Here is a 24,389-nt window from a genome sequence, read left to right as displayed (position 1 = left end):
AATTAAAACTAAGCTTATTTGCCAACAACAATTCACTTTGTGAAGCACTAGCTGTGTGTTTATCTTCAAAGTCAAATTCCCACAAGCTTTTCCCGCTTAGAACAAACAGAATTCGTCAAAGAATGTGACATTGAGACAGGGAAACGCATGTTTTGTCTTTATACAAGAGTATGCTTTGTACCGTGTAGTACCACCTAAAAGTAAGCTTATTTGCCAAGTAACATCAATTCATTATGGGAAACTGTAGCTGTGTGTTTATCTTAAAGTCAACTTCCTACAAGCTTCTCCCGCTTGGAATGAACAGAATTCGAAAAAGAATGTGTGATTCAGACTAAAAACGCACGTTTTTTCTATAAAGAAAAGTATGCTTTTAATCGTCTAGAACTACTTATAAAGAAGCTTATTGGCCAAGTCACAGCAATTCTCTTTGCAAAACACTAGCTGTGTGTTTGTCTTCAAAGTCAACTTCCTACAAGCTTTTCCCTCTTGGAACAAACAGAATTCGCCAAAGAATGTCCGATTCAGACTGGGAAACACATATTTTGTCTATATAGAAAAGTATGCTTTTTCCATCTCGAACCACTGAATTTAAGCTTATTCGACAAGTAACATCAATTCACTTTGCTAAACAGTAGCTGTGTGTTTATCTTCAAAGTCAACATACTACAAACTTTTCCCGCTTGGAACGAACAGAATTCGCCAAAGAATGTTTGATTCAGAAAGGGAAATGCACATCTTGTCTATATAGAAAAGAATGATTTTTCTCGTCTAGAACCCCTTAAAACTAAGCTTATTCGAGAAGTGACGGCAATTCACTTGGCGAAACACTAGCTGTGTGTTTATCGTCAATGTCGACCTCCTAAAAGCTTTTCCCGTTTGGAACAAATAGAATTCGCCAAAGAATGTGCTATTCAGACTGGGAAACTCACGTTTTGTCTATATAGAAAAGTAGGTTTTTTACCATCTAGAATCCTTTAAAATTAAGCATATTCGCCAGGGAACATCAATTCACTTTGTGAAACACTAGCTGTGTGTTTATCTTGAAAGTCAACTTCCTACAAGCTTTTCCCGCTTCAAACAAACGGGATTTGCCAAAGAATGTAGCATTGAAACAGGGAAACGCATGTTATGTCTATATTGAAAAGAATGCTTTTTACTCTTAGATCCACCTAAAACTAAGCTTATTCACCATGTAACAGCAATTCACTTTTCGAAACACTAGGTTTGTGTTTATCTTCAAAGTCATCTTCCTACAAGCATTTCCCCCTTGGAACGAACAGAATTCACCAAAGAATGTGCGATTCAGACAGGGAAAAGCACGTCTTTTCTATATAGAAAAGTATGCTTTTTACCGTCTAGAACCAATTAAAACTAAGCTTATTCGCCAACAGCAATTCACTTTGTGAAACACTACCTGTGTGTTCATCTTCAAAGTCAAATTCCTACAAGCTTTTCCCGCTTAGAACAAACAGAATTCGTCAAAGAATGTGACATTGAGACAGGGAAAAGCATGTTTTCTCTATATAGAATAGTATTCATTTTACCGTGTAGTACTATCTAAAAGTAAGCTTATTCGAGAGTAACAGTAATTCACTTTGCAAAACACTAGCTATGTGTTTATCTACAAAGTAAACTGCGGACAAGCTTTTCCCGCTTGGAACGAACAGAAGTCGCCTAAGAATGTGCGATTCAGATTGGGAAACGCACGTGTTTTCTATATAGAAAAGTATGCTTTTTACCGTCTAGAACTACTTAAAAGTAAGCTTATTTGCCAAGTAACAGCAATTCACTTTGCGAAACACTAGGTGTGTGTTTATCTTCAATGTAAACTTCCTACAAGCTTATACCGCTTAGAACGAATAGAATTCGCCAAAGAATGTGCGATTCAGACAGGGAAAAGCACGTCTTTTCTATATAGAAAAGTATGCTTTTAACCGTCTAGAACTACTTATAACGAAGCTTATTGGCCAAGTAAGGGCAATTCACTTTGCTAAACAGTAGCTGTGTGTTTATCTTCAAAGTCAACATACTACAAACTTTTCCCGCTTGGAACGAACAGAATTCGCCAAAGAATGTTTGATTCAGAAAGGGAAATGCACATCTTGTCTATATAGAAAAGAATGATTTTTCTCGTCTAGAACCACTTAAAACTAAGCTTATTCGAGAAGTAACGGCAATTCACTTGGCGAAACACTAGCTGTGTGTTTATCGTCAATATCGACCTCCTAAAAGCTTTTCCCGCTTGGAATGAAAAGAATTCGCCAAAGAATGTGCTATTCAGACTGGGAAACGCACGTTTTGTCTATGTAGAAACGGATGCTTTTTATTGTCTAGAACCACTTAAAACTAAGCTTATTCGCCAAGTAAGAGCAATTCAGTGTGTGAAACACTAGTTGTGTGTTTATCTTCAAAGTCATCCTCCTACAAGCTTCTCCCACTTTGAATGAACAGAATTTGCAAAAGAATGTGCGATTCAGACTTGGAAACGCCCGTCTTTTGTATATAGAGAAGTGTTTTTTACAGTTTAGAACCACTTAAAACTAAGCTTATTTGCCAAGTAACATCAATTCACTTGGCGAAACACTAGCTGTGTTTTTATCTTCAAAGTCAACTTCCTACAAGCTTTTCCTGCTTGGAACGAACAGAATTCGCCAAAGAATGTGCGATTCATACTGGGAAACGCATGTCTTGTCTATATAGAAAGGTATGCTTTTTACCATTTAGAACCACTGAAATTAAGCTTATTTGCCAAGTAACAGCAATTCAATTTCTGAAACATTATTTGTGTGTATATCTTCAAAGTCAAATTCCTACAAGCTTTTCCTGTCTATATAGAAAGGTATGCTTTTTACCATTTAGAACCACTGAAATTAAGCTTATTTGCCAAGTAACAGCAATTCAATTTCTGAAACATTATTTGTGTGTATATCTTCAAAGTCAAATTCCTACAAGCTTTTCCCGCTTGGAACAAACAGAATTCGTCAAAGAATGTGACATTGAGACAGGGAAACGCATGTTTTGTCTTTATAGTAGAGTAAGCTTTTTACCGTGTAGTACCACCTGAAACTAAGCTTATTTGCCAAGTAACATCAATTCATTTTGGGAAACACTAGCTGTGTGTTTATCTTCAAAGTCAACTTCCTACAAGCTTCTCCCGCTTGGAATGAACAGAATTCGCAAAAGAATGTGTGATTCAGACTAAAAACGCACGTTTTGTCTATATAGAAATGTATGCTTTTAATCGTCTAGAGCTACTTATAACGAAGCTTATTGGCCAAGTAACGGCACTTCACTTTGGGAAACACTAGCTGTGTGTTTGTCTTCAAAGTCAACTTCCTACAAGCTTTTCCCTCTTGGAACAAACAGAATTCGCCAAAGAATGTCCGATTCAGACTGGGAAACACATATTTTGTCTATATAGAAAAGTATGCTTTTTACCATCTAGAACCACTGAATTTAAGCTTATTCGACAAGTAATATCAATTCACTTTGCGAAACAGTAGCTGTGTGTTTATCTTCAAAGTCAACATACTACAAACTTTTCCCGCTTGGAACGAACAGAATTCGCCAATGAATGTTTGATTCAGAAAGGGAAATGCACATCTTGTCTATATAGAAAAGTATTGTTTTTATCGTCTAGAACCACTTAAAACTAAGCTTATTCGTGAAGTAATGGCAATTCACTTGGCGAAACACTAGCTGTGTGTTTATCGTCAATGTCGACCTCCTAAAAGCTTTTCCCGCTTGGATCGAATAGAATTCTCCAAAGAATGTGCGATTCAGACTGGGAAACGCACGTTTTGTCTATGTAGAAACGGATGCTTTTTATTGTCGAGAACCGCTTAAAACTAAGCTTATTCGCAAAGGAACAGCAATTCACTTTGTGAAACACTAGTTGTGTGTTTATCTCAAAGTCAACTTCCTACAAGCTTTCCCCACGTGGAACGAACAGAATTCGCCAAAGAATGTGTGCTTCAGAATGGGGAATGCACCTCTTGTCTATATAGAAAAGTATGCTTTTTATCATCTAGAACCACTTAAATTAAGCTTATTTGCCAAGTAACAGCAATTCACTTTGTGAAACATTAGTTGTGTGTATATCTTCAAAGTCAACTTCCTATAAGCTTTTCCCCATTGGAGCAAACAGAAATTCTACAAAGAATGTTCGATTCAGACTGGGAAATGCACATTTTGACTATATAGAAAAGTGTGTTTTTTACCGTCTAGAACCAGTTATAACTACAGCAATTTAGTTTGCGAAACACTAGCTGTGTGTTTATCTTCAAAGTCAACTTCCTACAAACTTTTCCGGCTTAGAAAGAACAGAATTCACCAAAGAATGTGCGATTCAGACTGGGAAACACATATTTTGTCTATATCGAAAAGTATGCTTTTTACTGTCTAGAACCACTTAAAACTAAGCCTATTCGCCTTGTAACAGCAATTCACTTTGTGAAACACTAGCTGTGTGTTTATCTTCAAAGTAAACTTTCTACAAGCTTCCTCTTGCTACACCTTGGAACTAAGATAATTCGCTTACAAACTAAAGATCCATTCATGAATTTTGCATTGCCTATATCTTTAAAAATACGCCTGCTACAAATGAGTCCTGTTTGTAACGAAGAGAATTTGCTTTGAAACTGCAGCTCCATTCACGATAAATTGCCCAGCCTATATCTTGAAAACATCGCCTGGTAATATTGAGTCCCGCTGGGACAATACAGAATTCACTTAGATACTGCAGTTCCATTCGTGAAAAATTTCCCTGCTTATATCTTGAAAAGTTGATTGCTACAGGTGAGTTCCACTTGGATCAAAGGATTTAGATTAGAAACTGCATATCCTTTTGCAAAAACTTGCCCTGCCTACTTCTTGAAAACGGTGCCTGCTACAAGAGATTTCCACTTGGAAAGAAGAGAATTGCTTAGAAACTGCAGCTCCCTTCTCGAAAACTTGCCATACCTATATTTGGAATACTATGCCTGCTACAAGTGAGTACAGCTTGGAAGAAAGAGAATTCGTTTAGAAACAGCAGCTCCATTCGAGAAAACTTGCCCTGACTGTATCTTGAATTCTACACCTGCAACAAGTGAATCCCACTTCAAAGGAAGAGATTTCGATTAAAAACTGCATCTCCATTCACAATAATTTTCCCTGCTTTTGTCTTGAGAACTTCGGCTGCTACAAGGGAGTCCTGCTTGGAACGAAGAGAATTCGCTTAGAAACTGCAGCTCCATTCTCGAAAACTTTCCTGCCTATATCATGAAAACTATGCTTTCTACAAGTGAGTCCCACTTGGAATGAGAGAATTCACTTAGAAACTGCAGCTCCATTCACAAAAACTTTCCCTGCCTATATCTTGAAAACTACGCTTGCTACAAGTGTGGCCCACTTGGAGAGATGAAAATTCGCTTAGAAACTGGAGGTCCATTTGCCAAATCTTGCCCTGCCTATATCTTTAAAACTACGCCTGCCACAAGTGAGTCCTGCTTGCAACGAAGAGAATTCACCAAAAAACTGCGATTCCATTTGCCAAACGTTTGCTTTGTTTATATATTGAAAATTACGCCTGCTACAAGTGAGTCCCACTTGGAACGAAGAGAATTTGCCTAGAAACTGCAACTCCATTCACAAAAATTTTTCCTGCCTATATCTTGAGAACTATGCCTGCTACAAGTGTGTCCTGCTTGGAACAAAGAGAATTCGCTTAGAAACTGCAGTTCTGTTCAAGAAAACTGTCCCTGTCTATATCTTGACAACTACGCTTGCTACAAGGTAGTTCCACTTGGAACAAAGAGAATTTGCTTAGAAACTGCACCTCAATTCGCGAAAACTTGCCCTGCCTATTTCTTTAAAACTACGCCTGCTACAAGTGAGTCCCACTTGGAATGAAGAGAATTCGCTTAGAAACTGCAGCTCCATTCGTGAAAACTTGCCCTGCCTATATTTTTCTAGGGTGTAGCTTGTTTCCTTATGTTGGGCTTTACCATTTATTTTCCTTTGTAGGGCTGGATTTGTAGAAAGATATTGTGTATATTTGGTTTTGTCGTGAAATATCTTGCTTTCTCCATCTATGTTTAATTGAGAGTTTTTTAGGATACAGTAACCTTGACTGGCATTTGTGTTCTCTTAGGGTCTGTATGACATCTGTCCAGGATCTTCTGGCTTGTCCCCTTGGCTTCATTCCATGGTAATATTTCCTACTTGTTTAGAAATGTGGTACAAAACAAGAGTCCATTGAGTATGACCAAGGACGAGCACAGCAAATCATTGGTTCAATAATAGCTGATAAGTGGGCAGCACACACTGCAAGGAAATTCTAGGTTATATAATGATTGTCATCCTTGTAGATATATGGCACTGATTGCTAAATATTCTTCACTTAACTCAGTATGGTAAGCATTCTCTTATTACTACAAATTTCAACTTTTAATGTTTCAGACTATAGTCAATTAAGGCTAATTGCAGATGTGGAAAGAAGAAAAATTAAATAGTCAAAAATGAAGGAATTAAATATTTATATTTAATTTAATTTACATTATACTATGACAATGAATTTACCTTTACTTGGACAAGTCAAAGGACTTGCACTGATAATCCTAAAGAGAAATAGTAAGACATAATATGTTTAATTTTAAAACGGTCCTTAGGTTTCTGAGAAACCAAATGAAGACCCAGAACTATGTTCAATTCTATGGTAAAAAAAATTTACTTAAGTGTAATCAAAGGGCAGTTGTTTACAACTGAGCTGTTAGTGTCACTTATTGCACCTATTCTGATATCTTGGACATAGTGGTTATTGTCATATTTCATAGGTGTTGCAGGTGAGTAAAACTATCATTTGCTTCCCCAACATGTCAACCTGCCTACTATTTTATCTACCTTAGAACATTGACGTATAGATAGAGCCTTCTAAGACATATCCATCTACAATCAGTTGATTGCTGAGACATCCCTGTAAGATTTATTTAGGAACAGGCACTTAAGTCGCCAACTTTGACAGAAATCCAAGTGCTACCTAAAGCATCTATATACTTGAAAAAGTCACATGAAATACTTTAACAGTTGGAAGAATTTCGCTCAAAATGAATGAAATCATGGCTGGTGCAAGAAATCTAGTCAGATTTATGGAACTAGTGATGTCATAAACCTTAAAATTTATCACGTTAATTTATTAAATCAGCCACGCTTCTTACAGGATTCTAAATATTAGTATTATACCTACCAATACGAGGGGCCATCATCCCTCATGTAAGAAGCCTCTTTGTACAGAAAATGGAGACCATTACAGAAAAGAAAAACTGGACACAAAGTGCTTTGTGTAAAACCCAGCACCTGTGAGTACATGTACATTATAGCGAAAATCTCTCTAGCTCAGGGAACATTGTAGAAGGATTACAAAGACATTAAGAGCCACCATACTTGAAAGTCTGTTTTCAAATTTCCTGTGATAAAAATGAGTACAAAAACCCAATGTTAGTAATATCAATGCACTAGTAAAACTGGAAAAAATTCATGTGTCAAAAGTTATAGGAATCTAAAGATGACATCAGAAGGTTAATTTTTACAGAAATGACCTGCATAGGGATTGTCTAATACACACTGAACACCATGGAAACTAAATCACAAACACAAGAAAATGGACTCAAGTTGTATCCATATTTTTAGGATACAAATATACATAAATAAACACATATATGAAACAATATTGATGAGGTCGAGATTGCAGTGACTGAAGGGAGAAAAGTCAGCCTATAGTGCTATAATTCAATTTTTAATAATGCACAGGTGGAATACCTGTGTGGGGGGAAGGGGAGGAAATGGGGGCTTATGGACAGGAAACCAGGAGGGGGAATAACCTTTGAAATGTAAGTAAAGAAATATATCTAATAAAAAAATTTAAAAATTTAAAATAATAATAGTAATAAATGAAAACATTTTGAACTTATTATAATTGGGAGGTCAGGACGGACCAAGAAAGAGTAAATATGGAAATTATCAATTATATTACTGGAGGTTTTCTCTAAGATTTCCATATCTCAAAATTGTATTACAGACCATTTCCACATAGACAATGAATAAAGAATATTTCATGCTGAGGTCTCAGGTTATGCAGAGAGATAAAACAAATATACTGTATGCTTATGTATATTTCTGAGTGTCTGTAATGTATAAGGATGAATATATGTGTGTATGAGTGCATGTGTGTGTGTAAAGCATGTTTATTTACATTTGAAAAGAGCATCCAGTATTGGTCTTTCTCAGTTTTTTTTTTTTTTTTTGGCATAAGGTCTCTTTTGATCATTGCTGAACAACATGTCAGGAATATCTGGCCAATAAGCTTCTGTTAACTACTGTCTCCAAGTCCCACCTCCATCTAGGTAGAAGCTTCTGGTCTCGAGATGCTTGTGCAACAATACTCAGTTTTGTTTGTGTTCTAAAGTATGTTTCGATGGCCCAAATTCATGTCACAAAGCCTGTATCTCAGTTGCTTAAGCACTGATCTTTTCAGGTCATTTTGTATAATCTAACAACCGTGATCCATCTCTAACTTCATCATGTGTGATGATTAAGTTTGATTGGTAATGGAATTTTATTTAGAACTTTGTATGGCACAGAATTCTGGGCACAATTCTGAGGGATTATTTAATGTCATTAGTTTTGGCTGCACTTTAGAAACTGAGGTGGGAAAGCAAGTAGTATAACTGGGCTGTAGAGGCAGAGACAGAAAAATGTCACTTTCCAAAGACTATGGAGAATCATAAACAAGGCACATTGGAGTGTAAGCAATAACACTTTTATTTATTATAACATTTATTATGATAGGATATGAATGCTGAAGCAGGATGTTGTAATAATTGTTCTTCTATGATTAAGTGGAAGGTAGAAGGGAACATTAAAATAGAATGACCTTATAATGTCTTCAGTCATCTTCTACCACTTATATGTGGTAGTTGTTCTGTTCTGTCCTGTTAAATGAACCATGAAATGTCATTGTTAGACAAACATTCTCAGATGATAGAATCACTTCACTTCAGATAAGAGTAATATTTCGGTATATTTTCTTAACTCTATACAAATAATTACTTGCGTTATCAATGTATAGGAATTTGAGTGGTACTACCATATTAATCAGGTGCATTTTAGCCTCTTTATCTTTCTTCACGTAGGTTTTATAGTGGATCCTGTGCAATTTAATATTTCTGCCAATGCTAAGCATTTGGCAAGATTGTCTCTTGTAGGAAATTAAAGAAACATTATTATTTTTGCATTAAAATCAAAAAGCATGTTGACAGTGGTACAGGACTTAAACATGCAGAATCTCTAATGGAGGTATAAATTAAAACATTGTTTCTAAATGATCTTATCAAAAATAATAATTTTATATGCATGAATCCTCTATGACTTAAAGACCATAGGAAGAATGGCAATATTGTGGGATTCTTACATAGGTTGAATAAAGAGTCTGTCATACTTACATGTGGTATATATAGTATCTAAGTATTTGTGTGTGTGTGTGTGTGTCTGTCTGTCTGTCTGTGTGTATACATATAAATTATATATACATATATAAGTTTGTATATACATATGCATAAATTTAAGTATAATTTAATTAGTGTTGGTTAAAAAGTTTTTCCATACTCTAATATCATTTTGTGCCCAAAACTACTCTCATATTTACAAATTTATGAAATAAGTGAATGATGTCATCCTTCCATTCATTTGATGACTAAATAAATATTGGCTCACCTGTAGGACCTTCCTTCTGCAGAGGAATGGATGAAATTATTAATTTTTCACCATTATCGCATGTTTCCCTGTTGTGGCCAGCTAGGAATTCTTTCATAATAGGTGATTTGCCAGAAGAATTTATTGAATCTGCACAAGTCTTTAAATCCTCAGATCTTCTGTCAATACATTTATAAAATATATTATCATTTCCAAATATTTGATGATAGTTTTCGATCATGGTTTGTATAATGGACATCTGTAACACACAAGGCAAAACAAGGTTGTCATTTCACATGGTTTACAAAATTGAAATTTAAAAATGATATCCAAAACTATGAGGAAAATAACAGTTGCCATAGATAGGAATGCATGATATGAAGTTTCTGAAATGGAGACTCTAAGTTCTCTGGATTTTACCAAAACTTGTCAAAATTTAAGGCATACTGCAAAGAATAGAAGAACTACTAAACCAAAACAACATTTCAAACCTGATGTGCTGCCAAACACTGTGAGTTAATCTAATTAATGACTGTCATTCGTTGACATTTTTAGGGGGTAGAAGGATTGGGGGTATCAGTTGGGATGTTTTAAATGGGATGCCATTCTAGTTCCAGGCATGGCAATACCCTCTTTGTGACAACTTTCTGGTGGCTTAAGTCCCTTGGCCCTCCTGACAGAAGTATGCCATTGCCTATAATTTGGAATTACAAAATACAGGTGCCCATTTTCAATGTACTTTCTCTGCTACATTTTTGCTTCCCAAGACAAGAGACATCAGGTTTCAGCTAGCTGTTTTTTTTTTCCTTTCTGCAGACATGTTCCTCTATCATGACATTGAAGTGCTATACTCTCTCAGCATTTCTAAGTCCCAAAGAACCACTTACTTGAATGAGTTTCCCTGGTCATATTGTTTTCTTTTTTATTGATTATTTTATTTATTTATATTTCAAACGTTACCCCCCTTCATAGTTCACCTCCACAAACCCTGTATCTTCTCCCCCTGCCTCTATTACAGTGCTCCCTCCCTCACCTATACACTCTGGCGACAATACCCTAGCATTCCCTAACCCTGGGTCATCAAGCTTCCTTAGGACTAAGCAGCTTCCCTCCTAGTGATGCCAAATAAGGCCATCCTCTGCTACATATTCAGCTGGAGCCATGGGTTCTCCCATGTGCAATCTTTGTTTAGTGTTTTAGATCCTGGTGTTTTATTAAGGCAAAACAAATGTGTCTGAGGAAAGAGGTTGGTGAGAAAAGGGAGTTTAATGGAGAAAATGCCTCCATCAGATTGACCTAATGTATAGAGAAGTCTAAGGGATATTGTCCTGATTAATCTTGGAATTTGTAGGGCCCAGATCTCTAGAATGTTGACACCCTTAAGCTATTCATCAGAAAATGAAAGGTATGAGGTACAAGGCAAGAGGCAGAACTCCTACTCAGCTTGTACTTCAGTTCTTGAATCCAAGTTTCTGCCCTGCTTCAGTTTAGGCCCTGATATTTCTCAGGAGTTAACTGGTAACTCCAAGTATATCATGGAGTGTAACCTGTCTTCCATAAGTTGCTTTTTCTCAGTGTTTTGTCAGAGCAATCATAGGAAATTATAACACTTCCTAAACTGTGCAACACTGATAAGTTACTTTTCTTCTGAGATGATGGCTTAGGTTAAGTCAACTCTACTCATCACATATTTCTGACCAGCATGCAGCTAAGTTTATGTTTGAGCAGTCCTGCACAAGATAGCCATATTTTATATGCCGACTGCACAGAATAATTTTGCTTGTTTGTTTTCGTGCTCGACCATACAAAAGAATGTATTTGATTTGAAAAGAACTGCCTATAACAGAAGAATCACTAATAGTTATTAAGAGTGAAAAAATGAATTTTGTTGCTTCATTTGGACATGCGCTTTGATACAGGCTTGGATTTTAGGCTTCCAGGAGCTTGGTAAAAAGAAATTACTTATAAAAGGTAGGTTTCTAGTCCAAGCCAAGTTGAGTCCTGGGTCAGAATACTATTCATGTGTGTGACATCACTAATTCGTTCTTCCTGTGGACTTAACTGGAAGTGGAAACTACTAGTTAAAATGTTCCCTGCTTTCTTTCATTTTTTTACTTTTTTGTTGCTTTTTATCCTTTTCAAAATATATGTCTGTTTTTGAATCTTTAAATTTATCATCATGCTCACAAGTAACTCTCATTTTATTTTTCAATCCTTCCAATTATCTCTTGATAACAATCCCCCCTCGCAAAACTTCAAAAATTAAAATTAAATAAAGTTTTAAAGGTAAATTAAAAATCAAACAAAAAATTAAAATCCTTTTAAAAAATGCAGTCTGTGAGATGTGGTGTGCTCACTATGTCACTGTACTATGTCACAAATTATACCCTTTTGTCCAAACAGGTTTACTTGCAAATGTACATTGAAATAAGTCACTGACCTGCTTCAAGCCCTCTGGATTTTGCTACACCATCAATACCGGAGCCTCCCATACATGCCTCTCCTTCTATGTCCTGGTATCTTGCTGTAGCTTTTAAATCATTGTGATCCTTCACCTTTGAATCTGCAGGACCTCCCCCTTCATATGCTCCACCAGCAGGATCTAGGCCCCCAACATATATGTAGCAGATGTGCAGCTTAATCGATACTTATTCCCTTTCAGGTTTCCGGGCCAAAATCCCCCTGTCCCCTCCCCCTCCCCTTCTATATAGATGTTACCCTCCCCCATCCTCCCTCCATTATGGTCCTCCCCCCAACAGTCACGTTCACTGGGGGTTCTGTCTTAGCAGGACCAACGGCTTCTCCTTCCACTGGTGCTCTTACTAGGCTATTCATTGCTACCTATGAGGTTGGAGCCCAGGGTCAGTCCATGTATAGTCTTTGGGTACTGGCTTAATCCCTGGAAGCTCTGGTTGGTTGGCATTGTTGTTCATATGGGGTCTCGAGCCCCTTCAAGCTCTTCCAGTCCTTTCTCTGATTCCTTCATTGGGAGTCCCCTTCTCAGTTCAGTGGTTTGCTGCTGGAATTCGCCTATGTATTTGCTGTATTCTGGCTGTGTCTCTCAGGAGAGATCTACATCCAGTTCCTTTAAGCCTGCACTTCTTTGCTCCATCCATCTTATCTAACTGAGTGGCTGTATATGTATGGGCCACATGTGGGGCATGCTCTGAATGGATGTTCTTTCTGCCTCTGTTCTAAACTTTGCCTCCCTATTCCCTCCCAAGGGTATTCTTGTTCCCCTTTTAAAGGAGTGAAGATTTCACATTTTGATCATCCGTCTTGAGTTTCATGTGTTCTGTGCATCTAGGGTAATTCAAGCTTTTGGGCTAATAGCCACTTATCAGTCAGTGCATACCATGTGTGTTTTTGTGTGATTGGATTACCTCACACAGGATGATATTTTCCAGTTCCCTCCATTTGCCTATGAATTTCATAAAGTCATTGCTTTTGATAGCTGAGTAATATTCCATTGTGTAGATGTACCACAATTTCTGTATCCATTCCTCTGTTGAAGGGCATATGGGTTCTTTCCAGTTTCTGGCTATTATAAATAAGGCTGCTATGAATATAGTGGAGCATGTGTCTTTTTTATATGTTGGGGCATCTTTTGGGTATATGACCAAGAGGGGTATAGCTGGGTCTTTTTTTTTTTTTTTTTTTAATTAACTTGAGTATTTCTTATATACATTTCGAGTGCTATTCCCTTTCCCAGTTTCCGGGCAAAGATCCCCCTCCCCCCTCCCCTTCCTTATGGGTGTTCCCCTCCCAACCCTCCCACCATTGCCGCCCTCCCCCCATAGACTAGTTCACTGGGGGTTCAGTCTTAGCAGGACCCAGGGCTTCCCCTTCCACTGGTGCTCTTACTAGGATATTCATTGCTACCTATGGGGTCAGAGTCCAGGGTCAGTCCATGTATAGTCTTTAGGTAGTGGCTTAGTCCCTGGAAGCTCTGGTTGCTTGGCATTGTTGTACTTTTGGGGTCTCGAGCCCCTTCAAGCTCTTCCAGTTCTTTCTCTGATTCCTTCAATAGGGGACCTATTCTCAGTTCAGTGGTTTGCTGCTGGCATTCGCCTCTGTATTTGCTGTATTCTGGCTGTGTCTCTCAGGAGCGATCTACATCCGGCTCCTGTCGGTCTGCACTTCTTTGCTTCATCCATCTAGTCCAATTGGGTGGCTGTATATGTATGGGCCAAATGTGGGACAGGCTCTGAATGGGTGTTCCTTCAGTCTCTGTTTTAATCTTTGCCTCTCCCTTCCCTGCCAAGGGTATTCTTTTTCCTCATTTAAAGAAGGAGTGAAGCATTCACATTTTGATCATCCGTCTTGAGTTTCGTTTGTTCTAGGGATCTAGGGTAATTCAAGCATTTGGGCTAATAGCCACTTATCAATGAGTGCATACCATGTATGTCTTTCTGTGATTGGGTTAGTTCACTCAGGATGATATTTTCCAGTTCCAACCATTTGCCTACGAATTTCATAAACTCGTTGTTTTTGATAGCTGAGTAGTATTCCATTGTGTAGATGTACCACATTTTCTGTATCCATTCCTCTGTTGAAGGGCATCTGGGTTCTTTCCATTTTCTGGCTATTATAAATAAGGCTGCGATGAACATAGTGGAGCACGTGTCTCTTTTATATGTTGAGGCATCTTTTGGGTATATGCCCAAGAGAGGTATAGCTGGATCCTCAGGCAGTTCAATGTCCAATTTTCTGAGGAACCTCCAGACTGATTTCCAGAATGGTTTTACCAGTCTGCAATCCCACCAACAATGGAGGAGTGTTCCTCTTTCTCCACAACCTCGCCAGCATCTGCTGTCACCTGAGTTTTTGATCTTAGCCAATCGCACTGGTGTGAGGTGAAATCTCAGGGTTGTTTTGATTTGCATTTCCCTTATGACTAAAGATGTTGAACATTTCTTTAGGTGTTTCTCAGCCATTCGGCATTCCTCAGCTGTGAATTCTTTGTTTAGCTCTGAACCCCATTTTTTAATAGGGTTATTTGTTTCCCTGCGGTCTAACTTCTTGAGTTCTTTGTATATTTTGGATATAAGGCCTCTATCTGTTGTAGGGTTGGTAAAGATCTTTTCCCAATCTGTTGGTTGCCGTTTTGTCCTAACCACAGTGTCCTTTGCCTTACAGAAGCTTTGCAGTTTTATGAGATCCCATTTGTCAATTCTTGATCTTAGAGCATAAGCCATTGGTGTTTTGTTCAGGAAATTTTTTCCAGTGCCCATGTGTTCCAGATGCTTCCCTAGTTTTTCTTCTATTAGTTTGAGTGTGTCTGGTTTGATGTGGAGGTCCTTGATCCACTTCGACTTAAGCTTTGTACAGGGTGATAAGCATGGATCGATCTGCATTCTTCTACATGTTGCCCTCCAGTTGAACCAGCACCATTTGCTGAAAATGCTATCTTTTTTCCATTGGATGGTTTTGGCTCCTTTGTCAAAAATCAAGTGACCATAGGTGTGTGGGTTCATTTCTGGGTCTTCAATTCTATTCCATTGGTCTATCTGTCTGTCTCTGTACCAATACCATGTAGTTTTTATCACTATTGCTCTGTAATACTGCTTGAGTTCAGGGATAGTGATTCCCCCTGAAGTCCTTTTATTGTTGAGGATAGCTTTAGCTATCCTGGGTTTTTTGTTATTCCAGATGAATTTGCAAATTGTTCTGTCTAACTCTTTGAAGAATTGGATTGGTATTTTGATGGGGATTGCATTGAATCTGTAGATTGCTGTTGGTAAAATGGCCATTTTTACTATATTAATCCTGCCAATCCATGAGCATGGGAGATCTTTCCATCTTCTGAGGTCTTCTTCAATTTCTTTCTTCAGTGTCTTGAAGTTCTTATTGTACAGATCTTTTACTTGCTTGGTTAAAGTCACACCGAGGTACTTTATATTATTTGGGTCTATTATGAAGGGTGTCGTTTCCCTAATTTCTTTCTCGGCTTGTTTCTCTTTTGTGTAGAGGAAGGCTACTGATTTATTTGAGTTAATTTTATACCCAGCCACTTTGCTGAAGTTGTTTATCAGCTTTAGTAGTTCTCTGGTGGAACTTTTGGGATCACTTAAATATACTATCATATCATCTGCAAATAGTGATATTTTGACCTCTTCTTTTCCGATCTGTATCCCTTTGATCTCCTTTTGTTGTCTGATTGCTCTGGCTAGAACTTCAAGAACTATATTGAATAAGTAGGGAGAGAGTGGGCAGCCTTGTCTAGTCCCTGATTTTAGTGGGATTGCTTCAAGTTTCTCTCCATTTAGTTTAATGTTAGCAACTGGTTTGCTGTATATGGCTTTTACTATGTTTAGGTATGGGCCTTGAATTCCTATTCTTTCCAGGACTTTTATCATGAAGGGGTGTTGAATTTTGTCAAATGCTTTCTCAGCATCTAATGAAATGATCATGTGGTTCTGTTCTTTCAGTTTGTTTATATAATGGATCACGTTGATGGTTTTCCGTATATTAAACCATCCCTGCATGCCTGGGATGAAGCCTACTTGATCATGGTGGATGATTGTTTTGATGTGCTCTTGAATTCGGTTTGCCAGAATTTTATTGAGTATTTTTGCGTCGATATTCATAAGGGAAATTGGTCTGAAGTTCTCTTTCTTTGTTGTGTCTTAGTGTGGTTTAGGTATAAGAGTAATTGTAGATTCGTAGAAGGAATTCGGTAGGGCTCCATCTGTTTCAATTTTGTGGAATAGTTTGGATAATATTGGTATGAGGTCTTCTATGAAGGTTTGATAGAATTCTGCACTAAACCCATCTGGACCTGGGCTCTTTTTGGTTGGGAGACCTTTAATGACTGCTTCTATTTCCTTAGGAGTTATGGGGTTGTTTAACTGGTTTATCTGTTCCTGATTTAACTTTGATACCTGGTATCTGTCTAGGAAATTGTCCATTTCCTGAAGATTTTCAAATTTTGTTGAATATAGGTTTTTATAGTAAGATCTGATGATTTTTTGAATTTCCTCTGAATCTGTAGTTATGTCTCCCTTTTCATTTCTGATTTTGTTAATTTGGACGCACTCTCTGTGTCCTCTCGTTAGTCTGGCTAAGGGTTTATCTATCTTGTTGATTTTCTCAAAGAACCAACTTTTGGTCCTGTTGATTCTTTCTATGGTCCTTTTTGTTTCTACTTGGTTGATTTCAGCTCTGAGTTTGATTATTTCCTGCCTTCTACTCCTCCTGGGTGTATTTGCTTCTTTTTGTTCTAGAGCTTTTAGGTGTGCTGTCAAGCTGCTGACATATGCTCTTTCCTGTTTCTTTCTGCAGGCACTCAGCGCTATGAGTTTTCCTCTTAGCACAGCTTTCATTGTGTCCCATAAGTTTGAGTATGTTGTATCTTCATTTTCATTAAATTCTAAAAAGTTTTTAATTTCTTTCTTTATTTCTTCCTTGACCAGGTTATCATTGAGTAGAGCATTGTTCAATTTCCACGTATATGTGGGCATTCTTCCCTTATTGTTATTGAAGACCAGTTTTAGGCCGTGGTGGTCCGATAGCACGCATGGGATTATTTCTATCTTTCTGTACCTGTTGAGGCCCGTTTTTTGACCAATTATATGGTCAATTTTGGAGAAAGTACCATGAGGAGCTGAGAAGAAGGTATATCCTTTTGCTTTAGGATAGAATGTTCTATAAATATCCGTTAAGTCCATTTGGCTCATGACTTCTCTTAGTCTGTCGACATCACTGTTTAATTTCTGTTTCCATGATCTGTCCATTGATGAGAGTGGGGTGTTGAAATCTCCCACTATTATTGTGTGAGGTGCAATGTGTGTTTTGAGCTTTAGTAAGGTTTCTTTTACGTATGTAGGTGCCCTTGTATTTGGGGCATAGATATTTAGGATTGAGAGTTCATCTTGGTGGATTTTTCCTTTGATGAATATGAAGTGTCCTTCCTTATCTTTTTTGATGACTTTTAGTTGGAAATTGATTTTATTTGATATTAGAATGGCTACTCCAGCTTGCTTCTTCTGACCATTTGCTTGGAAAGTTGTTTTCCAGCCTTTCACTCTGAGGTAGTGTCTGTCTTTGTCTCTGAGGTGTGTTTCCTGTAGGCAGCAGAATGCAGGGTCCTCGTTTCGTATCCAGTTTGTTAATCTATGTCTTTTTATTGGGGAGTTGAGGCCATTGATATTGAGAGATATTAAGGAATAGTGATTATTGTTTCCCATTATATTCATATTTGGATGTGAGGTTATGTTTGTGTGCTTTCATTCTCTTTGTTTTGTTGCCAAGACAATTAGTTTCTTGCTTCTTCTAGGGTATAGCTTGCCTCCTTATGTTGGGCTTTACCATTTATTATCCTTTGTAGTGCTGGATTTGTAGAAAGATATTGTGTAAATTTGGTTTTGTCATGGAATATCTTGGTTTCTCCATCAATGTTAATTGAGAGTTTTGCTGGATACAGTAACCTGGGCTGGCATTTGTGTTCTCTTAGGGTCTGTATGACATCAGTCCAGGATCTTCTGGCCTTCATAGTTTCTGGCGAGAAGTCTGGTGTGATTCTGATAGGTCTCCCTTTATATGTTACTTGACCTTTTTCCCTTACTGCTTTTAATATTCTTTCTTTATTTTGTGCGTTTGGTGTTTTGACAATTATGTGACGGGAGGTGTTTCTTTTCTGGTCCAATCTATTTGGAGTTCTGTAGGCTTCTTGTATGCCTATGGGTATCTCTTTTTTTAGGTTAGGGAAGTTTTCTTCTATGATTTTGTTGAAGATATTTACTGGTCCTTTGAGCTGGGAGTCTTCACTCTCTTCTATACCTATTATCCTTAGGTTTGATCTTCTCATTGAGTCCTGGATTTCCTGTATGTTTTGGACCAGTAGCTTTTTCCGCTTTACATTATCTTTGACAGTTGAGTCAATGATTTCTATGGAATCTTCTGCTCCCGAGATTCTCTCTTCCATCTCTTGTATTCTGTTGGTGAAGCTTGTATCTACAGCTCCTTGTCTCTTCTTTTGGTTTTCTATATCCAGGGTTGTTTCCATGTGTTCTTTCTTGATTGCTTCTATTTCCATTTTTAATTCCTTCATCTGTTTGATTGTGTTTTCCTGGAATTCTTTCAGGGATTTTTGCCATTCCTCTCTGTAGGCTTCTACTTGTTTATTAATGATTTCCTGTGTTTCCCTAAGTGTGTTCATGTCTTTCTTGAAGTCCTCCAGCATCATGATCAAATATGATTTTGAAACTAGATCTTGCTTTTCTGGTGTGTTTGGATATTCCATGTTTGTTTTGGTGGGAGAATTGGGCTCCGATGATGGCATGCAGTCTTGGTTTCTGTTGCTTGGGTTCCTGCGCTTGCCTCTCGCCATCAGATTATCTCTAGTGTTACTTTGTTCTGCTATTTCTGACAGTGGCTAGACTGACCTATAAGCCTGTGTGTCAGGAGTGCTGTAGACCTGTTTTCCTCTCTTTCAGTCAGTTATGGGGACAGTGTGTTCTGCTTTCGGGCGTGTAGTTTTTCCTCTCTACAGATCTTCAGCTGTTCCTGTGGGCCTGTGTCTTGAGTTCACCAGGCAGCTTTCTTGCAGCAGAAAATTTGGTCTTACCTGTGGTCCCGAGGCTCAGGTTCGCTCGTGGGGTGCTGCCCAGGGGCTCTCTGCAGCGGCAGCAACCAGGAAGACCTGTGCCGCCCCTTCCGGGAGCTTCAGTGCACCAGGGTTCCAGATGGTCTTTGGCTTTTTCCTCTGGCGTCCGAGATGTGTGTGCAGGGAGCAGTCTCTTCTGGTTTCCCAGGCTTGTCTGCCTCACTGAAGGTTTAGCTCTCCCTCCCACGGGATTTGGGTGCAGAGAACTATTTATCCGGTCTGTTTCTTTCAGGTTCTGGTGGTGTCTCAGGCGCAGAAGTCCTGCCGCTCCTGGGCCCTCCCCCACGGGAGCCCAGAGGCCTTATACAGTTTCCTCTTGGGCCAGGGATGTGGGCAGGGGTGAGCAGTGTTGGTGGTCTCTTCCGCTCTGCAGCCTCAGGAGTGCCCACCTGACCAGGCAGTTGGGTCTCTCTCTCACCGGGTCTGGGAGCAGAGAGCTGCTGCGGGCCGGGATCCGCGGGTGTGGGACTTCCGGTAAACACAGACCGTGCCTCCTAGAGAAATTCTGCTTCCGTGTCCCAAGCTCACCAGGCAGCTTTCTTGCAGCAGAAAATTTGGTCTTACCTGTGGTCCCGAGGCTCCGGTTCGCTCGTGGGGTGCTGCCCAGGGGCTCTCTGCAGCGGCAGCAACCAGGAAGACCTGTGCCGCCCCTTCCGGGAGCTTCAGTGCACCAGGGTTCCAGATGGTCTTTGGCTTTTTCCTCTGGCATCCGAGATGTGTGTGCAGGGAGCAGTCTCTTCTGGTTTCCCATGCTTGTCTGCCTCTCTGAAGGTTTAGCTCTCCCTCCCACGGGATTTGGGTGCAGAGAACTGTTTATCCGGTCTGTTTCTTTCAGATTCCGGCGGTGTCCTAGCTGGGTCTTTAGGTAGTTCAATGTCCAATATTCTGAGGAATCTCCAGACTGATTTCCAGAATAGTTGTACCAGTCTGCAATCCCACCAACAATGAAGGAGTGTTCCTCTTTCTTCACATCCTCACCCACCATTTGCTGTCACCTGAGTTTTTGATCTTAGTCATTCTCACTGGTGTGAGGTGAAATCTCAAGGTTGTTTTGATTTGCATTTTCCTTATGACTAAAGATGTTGAACATTTCTTTAGGTGTTTCTCAGCCATTCTGCATTCCTCATCTGTGAATTCTTTGTTTAGCTCTCAACCCCATTTTTTAATAGGGTTATTTGTCTCCCTGTGGTCTAACTTCTTGAGTTCTTTGTATATTTTAGATATAAGCACTCTATCTGTTGTAAGATTGGTAAAGATCTTTTCCCAATCTGTTGGTTGCCATTTTGTCCTAGCCACAGTGTCCTTTGCCTTACAGACGCTTTGCAGTTTTATGAGATCCCATTTGTCGATTCTGGGTCTTAGATCATAAGCCATTGGTGTTTTGTTCAGGAAATTTTCTCCAGTGCCCATGTGTTCGAGATGCTTCCTCACTTTTTCTTCTATTAGTTTGAGTGTATCTGGCTTGATGTGGAGGTCCTTGAGACCTGAGGAACCTTAAACTGCACCTGAATACATTAGTGGTAAAGCAATTGAAAGTATACAAAATAATATACACCATTTTGTCATATACATACACACACACACACAAATAGGCACACACACACATATGAAATATATATATGAAATGTACTTTTGTATGACCATTAATTCACTTGATATGAATATTTAATAATATAATAATCTAATTACTGTAAAACACAAGTATTATATACTCCAAAAATAGGGCCGGAATAAAAAAAAAAACAAGCAAAACCTGGATAATCAGGATTTTTTAAAAACTTCACTCTTGTCTTCTTTGACTACCATTATGTCTGAAGGATACTGTTGGCCAAAATCAATATCTATGAAGAAAGAACAAAAGAAAGACTGAAATGATTCACTTATTTTAAACTACATTAACCATCTTTCTTCCCAAATCTTCCTGAAACAGATAGATATATATTCCACTCCACTCCAGAAGAATGGAATCCTAGGGTTTCCTTTTACAGAAATGATCTTTCCAAAGTTTTCCTACTTCCTGCATTACAATGAGAATTTTGTTCCCAAAGGCAAAAGTCAGACCCCCTTACCTTTCTTGATACATCACTCCCAAACCCTGCGTCCTTTGTAGTGTAATCCCACAAAACATAAGGAGCTATCTGGATAGATAACCTGTTAGTGTCTAAATTATTCGTGGATAAGTCTCTTATTATTGCTATTACCAAATGAGATTCTTTAGAAAGATAAAGTTTGCTTGCGGAATCTTCAGTACAGGTCTAGACAAAGAAAGGGGATAATTTCATTTTAGACCGTCTGAAAACTAATGTTAGTTACAAAACTAACTATGAAGAAAACAGGGCAAATGTTTTGTAGACCAAGTCATAGTATAACCAGAATTCAAAAGAAGTATAATATACAGCTAGAGTACTACAAAAAATATTTTCTGCAAATCATTTTACTGTATAAAATCATGGGAACATTTTAAAAGTATGAATGATTTTCTATGTAATAGATATTTGACTGCTACCTACAGAAGCCAGAAGAAGCTGTTGGGATATTGGTATTAGAATGAATGAGATTGTTGCAGACTATGTGTGTTCTGTGTATGAAAACATCTAGTGTTATTAAACATCAATCCATCTTCCCAAGCACCAGGGAGTGGAGACACATTTAATATCTAATGTAGTATAAATCCATGTAACATTCTTGTGACACTCTAGAACATAAGGAGCAGAAAGCACTCTAGTGACCCTACACAATGCGATTATAAAAGCTTCGCTACAGCAAGACAGAGATGCATGGCACCTGGGTAGCATGTGGAGCTCAATGCTCCTGTTACACACAAAATCATTCTCTGGAGTATTGCACAGAATAAAGATTCAAAGAAGTCAAAGTTATACCTGACCTAGACTGTTCGAGGTAGTTATATTTGAGAAAGAAGTATTCATAATAGCTTCATGTTGTAATCAATGACATATATTTAGCATGTGGTATATTCACAGTAACATGGTAATAATACTAGGATGCAAATAATCCACAGGTGTTATACACACCTCTTTCTTTTAATTTGTTTCACACACTCTAGGCTGACCTGCACACAAGGTGTTGCATAGGCTGTCTTCTAAACTGTGACAGTTATAAAGAAGAAGACACCAAGGTGTGATTACAGACATGGTTCAACACTCTAGTTTGAGAAATGAACATGTTTAAAAAGTGACAATACGTGTCTTTGCTAAGGAAACCTCTTGGCATGGGACATCACTCCAGCTTATAATACTGTAAACACAAGCCTATGTACCTTACAAAAACACTGCTTCTATATTGGTACAGTTCCACAAGTGCTTTCTGTATCATTACCTTTGGATGGCATTAATTTTTCCAACCAGAGTTCCTTCATCTGGGACGCTAAGCCAATTCTCTTGTAAGTCAGAAGTAAGTAAACTTCCTTCAATGTTTGCAATGAAGTCCTTTTTTAAAATGAAAATAAAAAAGTAATGGTCAATGTACATTTTAGAAAGAATATGAAAAGCATTTTTGTTTAAAATTAGCAGTTTAGACCAGTGATTCTCAACTTGGGAGTCATAATCCATTAGGGGTTCACATATCATATATCTTCCATGTCAGATATTCTCTCCATTTTTCTTTATAATTCTTACCAATAGCAAATCTTAATTGTGAGAAAGCAGCAAAATGATGCAATGGTTAGTAATCACCAAACCATAAGGAAATATATTAGTGTTACAGTATTAGGATGGCTGAGAATCACTGGTTGAAAGCATATAACATAAAAGGCTCCCAAACTTCTATCTCCCCAGAATCTTGGATCAAATGTGGAACCTATATGCAGGATCTTGTGTTTTCTTCCCTAAGACTAGAATCAATGAAGCAGTGTCCTAGTTGCTATAGCAATGAAATAAACTTATGGTCTGTTCAAATTGCCTCTCCTGACTTCCAGTCCACACTATGACTTGCAATCATAGATCTGCACTCCACTTCGCAGCCCAAAGCTCTCTCTGCCTTGAAAAACGCCAGATGCTATATGGAATATCCAGACAGGAACCTATCATAACTGCCCTCCGAGAGGCTCCACCCAGCAGCTGACTGAAATAGGCTATATAGAGCCACAGCCAATCATTGGATCTTATGGACCAATCAAGGACTTGTATGGAAGAAATGGGGGAGAGATTCCATGACCTCTAGGAGATAGGAATTCCACAGGAAGAGCTACAGAATCAACTAAGCACCACCACTGGGAGCTGAATTAACATCTAAAAATCCTGCAGAAGCTGCAGCATTACATACAGCACAATTTCTAGCAAATGTAAAGCTTAGTCTCCTTGTGGGTCCCCCAACATGTGGAACAGGGGCTATCTGTAAGCTGTTGACTGTGAAAACCTATCCCCACCTGGCCTTAGGGGGAGAAGATGTGCTAAACCTGAAGAGAGTTGATGTGCCTGGGTAGGAGGACAACCCAAGGGTCCCAATTCAGCTCACGAGGAACGAGAGAGACTCTGTGAGGGCAGAATAGGGAGGGGGCAGCATACAAGACATAAAATGAACAAGCAAAAAAAATGTAAAATGATGAAGAGGATAATGATGGTGATGATGATGATGGTTTAAAAATCCACCAAAACAATCAAACCAAAACCAAAGTCCTCTTCTTGGAATAGGCAAGTATTAAAAAATGGCAGCACCCAAAATTAACTCATCCTGACTGTATAATTGTTGAATCTGTACTTTAGGCTCACACAGCATAAACCTGTTGTATACACGTACACCTTGCTTACAGACCCAGCAGGAATAGTGGTGAAGCTTACTTATTTTCCATGTGAGAAGATCTCACAGTTTCATGTCTTTTTCTTAAAATTTGTAAATATTCAACTATTTAAATTTAGTTGTAAGCATCAGATTGTTTGAAGAACAGAAGCTGTCTTTTACATGAAATACAACAATGAACTTTGATGTTGTACTAAGGATAGCAAGCCATAAAAATGGAAGAATCTTAGGTGCCCTTGTACATGTATTGCTTTGAATACACACGGCTAACTTCAGTAAGGTCTTAAGTTTCTGGCAA

At 38.5% G+C, this 24,389-nt stretch overlaps 1 protein-coding gene and 2 pseudogenes across 2 annotated transcripts in view; all 3 read right to left on the bottom strand.

Moving 5' to 3' along the window:
• LOC148006397 (polyubiquitin-B-like) overlaps positions 1-24,389 on the bottom strand; it is a 674,037-nt pseudogene that overhangs the window by 193,803 nt on the left and 455,845 nt on the right.
• Positions 1-24,389, bottom strand: part of Nid2-ps16 (nidogen 2, pseudogene 15) — a 1,080,338-nt pseudogene that overhangs the window by 908,530 nt on the left and 147,419 nt on the right.
• The window catches only part of Arhgap20-ps6 (rho GTPase activating protein 20, pseudogene 6), a 65,568-nt gene continuing 49,956 nt past the window's right edge, over positions 8,778-24,389 (bottom strand). The window contains 5 exon segments of the mRNA XM_087655366.1: positions 8,778-8,969; positions 9,751-9,988; positions 21,406-21,539; positions 21,542-21,591; positions 22,673-22,782. Coding sequence (XP_087511492.1) covers positions 8,935-8,969; positions 9,751-9,988; positions 21,406-21,539; positions 21,542-21,591; positions 22,673-22,782 — 567 coding nt within the window. The 3' untranslated portion in view covers positions 8,778-8,934.

The sequence above is a fragment of the Rattus norvegicus genome, chromosome 3, assembly GCF_021556685.1.
Source record: "Rattus norvegicus strain SHRSP/BbbUtx chromosome 3, alternate assembly SHRSP_T2T, whole genome shotgun sequence".
Taxonomy (NCBI): domain Eukaryota; kingdom Metazoa; phylum Chordata; class Mammalia; order Rodentia; family Muridae; genus Rattus; species Rattus norvegicus.
The sequence above is the reverse complement of the archived record's forward strand: the minus strand, read 5'-3'. Positions and strand labels throughout refer to the sequence as shown.